Here is a 6,176-nt window from a genome sequence, read left to right as displayed (position 1 = left end):
TGAAATTTCGCACACTTATACTTCATACAGTGCAGATGCAATATTTTTTTTTTATTATTCAATAAAAATACATTAAATCAATAGAAAATACTTTACCATGTATTTGCACATATACGTATATATATTTTGTTTATTGTTAGTCTGTGGTCAAATTTAGAATACATTTATACTATTTTTTTTAAGGACAATTCACACAGTGATATCTAGTCCCAAGCTAAGCTGAACTTGTGTTATGGGTACTAAACAACTGATATAAATATGGATACATTTTTTTTTAATAAACACATTATACATAGAAAACACCCAGACCGATACAATCATACTCATGAATACAAATGTTTGTACCGTGCGAGGAATAGAACCCACGACCATCGGATAGTAAAGCGGTGTGCTGAACCACTAGACCACCGAGGCTTACTGAATGTTAGTCTGTAGTCTTACTGATGATGAATTTAATTATGGTCGAATTTAGACCATTGTGCGACCACAAGTTCATAATATGACTTATAGCAGCTAAAGTATATAAAATTGTTTTTTATTTTTTATATAATTTTTCTGCCAAAAGTGCACACAGGTACACGTTTCCTCGTCAGAACAAGCCACGCATCCAGGCTGCCCCGCGACGGTGGAGACCGGGCTTATAGCGCAGTAGTGAACTGCATATTCAGGTTAGGTTTAATAAATATACAATTTCGTGATAATATCACTTTATTCATATTGCTTTATATTATTTTGAGCGCATTACGTCGAGTCAAGAGAATATAAATCTTTTATTTCATAAATTCGTACAAAGTTGTATGTCACTGGTTCGGTATGAGATGAGGCTGCAGTGACGAGAGTCGATGAAAGTAACCTGATGGTAATGGCTAATATAAATATAGTATATAACCTGAGTATCTAAAATTATGCCAGTACCAATGTAAGTTTCTACCATCATCATCCTTAATTTAGGAGAACTATTATAATTTAAATATTATTACATTACATAGTATAAAACAAAGTCGCTGTCACTGTCTGTACGTCCCTATGTATGCTTAAATCTTTAAAACTTTGGAAACGTTTATTTTAAAATAGAGCATCATTACATACTGTAAAACAAAGTCACTGTCGCTGTCTGTCAGTTCCTATATATGCTTAAATCTTTAAAACTACGCAACGGATTTTGAAGGGGTTTGTTTTAAATAGATAGAGTGATTCAGGATGAAGGTTTATATGTACAATACATGTACACCCGGACGAAGCCGTGGCGAGTAGCTAGTGAAGTATAAAAATGTAATGTTTGAAGTAGAAGGACTACTTACTCTAATACATAACCCATCTACTCCTTAATGGATTTGAGACTAAGAACTCAAACGTATAAAAAAAATAAAATTATTGATTATAGTCTGTCTACCTCATAAAGGGTCTGTCAAGAAGTGTCATTGGGATTATCATTAGTAATTTAATAAGTTCCATCTCGAATAATTTCTATATGTTAATACACGATACTATTGCATCACTAAATCAAATTGAAGTTAGAAATAGCATGAACAATTTGTTCCGTCTTGTACTTGAGAGCGCAACTTCCAAGTCACCTACACCTCATACCGTACACAAGGCTCTTTTACTCTGGGTTTTTACATAATTATATCTATAGGATCATATAATTTAATGTTGTCTAGTTTCTCAGACAAAACAATGTAGTTAACTAGTTACATTTAACCGTAAAATAAATAATTTAATGCCTCTACGATTAATTTTCACTACTTGTTCATTTAATACAACATTTAAGTTATTTAACAATACATTATTTTAGTCGCGTAATGCAACAAACAGCTTACGACAATTTTACACAACAACTTATCGTCACTTTTGATAATAAATTTATCATAAGTTAAATAAATAAGTAACTAATATATCTAATTATAGGCTCTTACAAAAAGGACCTACCATGTTTTTTACTATATAAAGAATTAGACAATATAAAGTCGAGAACGCGACGAAAGCGTGATCTCATTAGAACGTATACTCAAGTTAACGCATTTTTGATCTAGTTATGATCCTAATGTATGATAGTGTAACAACCCATTAACATCACATTTATACATAAATAAGTTATCTGTTTAATATCATAAAATATTATCTGTAGTCCACTATCGATCAGAGACGGAAGCCACCAGCGAACTCAGCTTGCTAAGATTCAGCCACTGCCGGACGCAGCGCTGCCGAGAATTGTGCTGGACGTAATTGTTACAGTGATCTATTTGTGCCGAAGGTTCCACGTTGAAGACTTCTTGTTTAAACATGTCAGCATATTCATTTATTCTCTCTAGCCATCGCTGCAAGGGATTAATAAGCGAGCTCTGATACAACCAGTTCAGTACGGATGTCTTAGACCACCACGATTCAAACGTTTTCCAATCGCTTATAATCATGCCATCGTACCAATTCTTTTTGACTTCGACCTTCTCTTGGTACTTTGTCCATTTGGCACAGCATTTCAAAGTGCTTGCTGCTATAACTTCTTCAACTATTAGAGTTTCAACTGTTGATATGTCTACAGTAGAATTTCCGATATGATTCAGAAGTTCGTGTTTGAAATTGGGCGCTATAATGTTTGTATTTAGAGCGATCGTCGCCAGGTTCCTGGAGGCCAAGTACTGGAGCGTGGGGAGCCAGGCGTGCGAGACCACCAGCGTGGAAGTCACCAAGGTCGCGAGACTGGCCATGTAGGTGAGGGTGAGCGCGAGGCAGGCCCCGGCCGCCGCCCGCAGCAGCTCCCCGACGGGCGCCATGTCGCAGGTCGCACTCAAGTCTCCGTACGTGAAGAAGCCGCGCAACAGGGCCTGCTTTAGAGCCACTTGTCTCTCCAGCCATAGCAAGCCCGTTTCAAATGATTTTTCACTCACAAACACATTCCAGTCCTGCAAATAAGCAATAGAATAGTTGTATTATCACTACTCCTTATTATTGGGGATTTATCAACAAGTTGAACTGGCGATTTTGTATTTAGTTACATTCTAGTTTTCTTCTGTGGCACCTAAATTCATATTCAAATATAATTTATTCATATAGGACATTTTAGGCGTTTTTGAACGTTCTATGTGCTGTTTTAAAGTTTTACAACATACTAGGAAGTTTGTTTTATTTGATGATACTGCAATGTAGCGGCAACAAGCTGGCGGCGCAGCAATGGAGAATGATAATAAGTAAGCCCATTGTAATAATTTCACTAGAAACATAATCACAATGGTTTCAAGGAGGAACTGCGTGGATACATGGTAATATAAAAAAATAAAAATTCACTGAACAGATTTTGATTAAAATTTACAGTAATACACATAACACAGCCTATAAATTTCATACGGGTGAAACCTCGTGCACAGATACTAGAGTATATGAAGCAAAAATTGAATAGTACACTTACTATAGCATTGAGAAAATCCACTTCCAACTTTTTTAAGTGTTTAAGGTCGAGGCCACCAGAAGCCGCCCACTCGGAACATATCACCTCATCATCTTCCCCGTCATCTTGCAAGAATTTGTTGCCAACCATCTGTGATAATAAAAATCTGTTAATGTTGCTAACATTAGTAGTCTCCAATACTAAAAAAAAATCAAAATTAAACATTTCTTTAATCACATAGATCTATTACAGTCTTATGATGTCAAATCTACCGTCAGTTCAGAATGATTTCAAGATGAGAAGAACTGACAAGAAACTCAGCTCGTATTCTTTTCAAATAAATGTTGTACATGTCAATAATACAGGTTCATTTTTAAATTCAAATTTGGGAGAATAGAGTGACCACTAGCATATGCTATTGCAAAAGCGAATTGTCTAATCAATATTCGTAACCCGAACAGACCAGTCCCCACAATACTAAACAATCCCCCTTTGGCCCATTTGTTATGTGCACCTCTCATGCTAAGAACTGAGGTATCATTCTTCTGTATAAATTGTGATTATGATTTCTAATGTTAATTTGTTATATCGTAAATATTATATTTTATACTAAACTGTATAGAATTACATGTTATTTATAAAAATATCCTTGTATAAGTCAAAGGTCATGTAGGCCCAAAGGCTAAGCTTGTACTTGTTATTAGACAACTAATAGAAATACTTAAATTTTTTTTAAATACATACAAAACACCCAAACCGATACAAACAATCAATTAATATAAATGTTTGCAAGGAATCAAACCTACAACTGAAGTAAATTGGTGTGCTAAACTGCTAAATCACAAGGGTTGATATATTCTAGTCTTTGTAGTGTCTTGAGAGGTCCTGAATAATATTTAAGGATATAGGTTTTTTAATTTCAAAATTTGCGTGCCTTTTAACTGCTAGCTTTGACAAGTATAATTTTATTTCACCTATTCACACTGCATATAAATTTAATTATTACAACTTTATTACTGCATCCTGTTTTTAAACTGATTATCCTGGTGTTTAATTAAGTTCAATATTCATTATTAACTTACCAATGAGACAAGAAACAATTCAGCGGGTGCAGCATTTGTGATGAATTCTGGATTGCAACTGTTGAGGCGTTCTAGGTAGAGTATAGCGAGCACGAGCGCGCATGGTGACACGCAGGCGCTGCGAGCGATGCCCGCGGCTGCGTCCGCGTGTAGTCGTCGCAGGGACCGCCCGCGCTGAGACACCGACCACACCTCGCACGAGATCTCTGCATTACACACATCTTGTTAGGCATCCGGCTCGAAGGACCAAAGAATGTGGGGGTTTAAGGAGCAGACAGACAGACAAAAATTGTAAAAAATGTTATTTTGGTGTATGTATCGTGCTTATATTCATATGCACATAGTAAAAAATGGTTATTTCAATATTACAAATAGACACTCTAATTTTATTTGTATGTATAGATAAAACATTATTTTCCACTTGTGTCACTTAAAATTACTTATTTTAAACGGGTACTAATATCCTCTCCGTAATGTGCGGAATGGGTTCTAGCACCTGTCCCACTTATAAGTGGCAATCCTCGGAACGGGTACAAATAACTGCCTCGCTCATAATGTGCTCATAATTGCTAGCAATGTACCATGTCAGGTTGACCTCCACGAGGTACCCCTGGAAACCCTCATGATAAATTACTGGTGAATTTGTCACGATGGGCTAACTGACTTGATCTCATGCTCATCTTATCACCCTCCACTGGTGTCCCACTAACGTAGACTGTTAGCGCAGGCAGGTGCGCTATCCATTATCATCCATAAAAAGAAAACTGTCCTGCAGAGCAACATTACTAGTTAGTAATGTGCACTTGCACAATTATCTCCTTTCCCCCTTATTTATTCATATTATACTTATACACAAGCAGCTCCATATATTATAATCATGTACAGATAATATTATAGTAAATTAAAATGAAGTCAGCATATGAATAAACAATTTTAACACAAAAGTTGATGTCATTAAATAAATAACAAACAGTAGTGGCCATAGAGAGAAGCCTTGACAAACCTCAAAAAACATGGCAACAATATTATTTACAAAACAAAAAGTTTTGTTAACTTTATAAACACTCATAAATTAACCAACAAACATTTAGGCTCAATCTATAGGACCTAAAAATTAGTAAAGAGAAAATATAGTAATACCAGTGACTGGGAGACTCAAGCAGGGCAATGATGGCAACTGCCCATAGTACAATGTCTTGGTGATGCGCTTCAGGAACTCTTTGTGGTCGCCTACACTCTGTAAATATTCATAACACTCGTCACACACACACGCCCGCAAAACTGGTAGAGAAAAGCGCATTAGAAAACAATATGCAAAATAGAAAGTTGATACGTAATAGGTTATAACCAAAAAGTTACATATGTACTTAGTAGTTGATAAATTTTAAATATTGTTATTCAAAATATATCAATGTCTGTCAGAAGACAAGATAAAACTGTCTGCAGGTGATGAAGATGTTTTATATGTTCAATATGATGGTAATATGATTCATGCCAACAGTATGACCTCTTTACGTACCTTTATCTTAGCTCTTGAGCCTTCCCTTCTTCTTTTCGATACGTTAGACATAGTTATTAAAAATATTAAGTTATAAAACCACAATAAGTACAAATATTATAACGATAATTTACTGAACTTAAAACTATTGAGTATGTATATTAAAAAAATAGTGACTTTATTGAAACAGGGGGAGGGAAAGTGCCGTAAT

The 6,176-nt window shown here is 35.4% G+C and overlaps 1 protein-coding gene across 1 annotated transcript; it reads right to left on the bottom strand.

Annotated features, from left to right (window-relative positions):
* Positions 1-1,395: 1,395 nt before the first annotated feature.
* LOC131854113 (protein CNPPD1) lies at positions 1,396-6,176 on the bottom strand. Its single transcript, XM_059205240.1, has 5 exons — positions 5,987-6,176; positions 5,608-5,704; positions 4,468-4,673; positions 3,407-3,535; positions 1,396-2,903 (listed from the first exon to the last, which is right to left on the bottom strand). The coding sequence occupies exons 1-5, from the start codon at positions 6,035-6,037 to the stop codon at positions 2,133-2,135; spliced, it is 1,254 nt and encodes a 417-aa protein (XP_059061223.1). The 5' UTR covers positions 6,038-6,176; the 3' UTR covers positions 1,396-2,132.

This window comes from Achroia grisella, unplaced genomic scaffold (genome assembly GCF_030625045.1).
Source record: "Achroia grisella isolate CSIRO2021 unplaced genomic scaffold, CSIRO_AGI_Agris_v1 utg970, whole genome shotgun sequence".
Taxonomy (NCBI): domain Eukaryota; kingdom Metazoa; phylum Arthropoda; class Insecta; order Lepidoptera; family Pyralidae; genus Achroia; species Achroia grisella.
Note: the sequence above shows the minus strand (reverse complement) of the source record. Positions and strands in the feature narration are given on the sequence as shown.

What these genes read in the sequence shown, in the direction of transcription:
- LOC131854113 (XM_059205240.1), bottom strand. Translation starts at nt 6,037, where the DNA reads ATGTCTAACGTATCGAAAAGAAGAAGGGAAGGCTCAAGAGCTAAGATA. An exon ending in AATTGTTTCTTGTCTCATTG is followed by an intron (nt 3,536 to 4,467) that starts GTAAGTTAATAA and finishes TTATTATCACAG; the next exon opens with ATGGTTGGCAACAAATTCTT. An exon ending in TGGATTTTCTCAATGCTATA is followed by an intron (nt 2,904 to 3,406) that starts GTAAGTGTACTA and finishes GCTTATTTGCAG; the next exon opens with GACTGGAATGTGTTTGTGAG.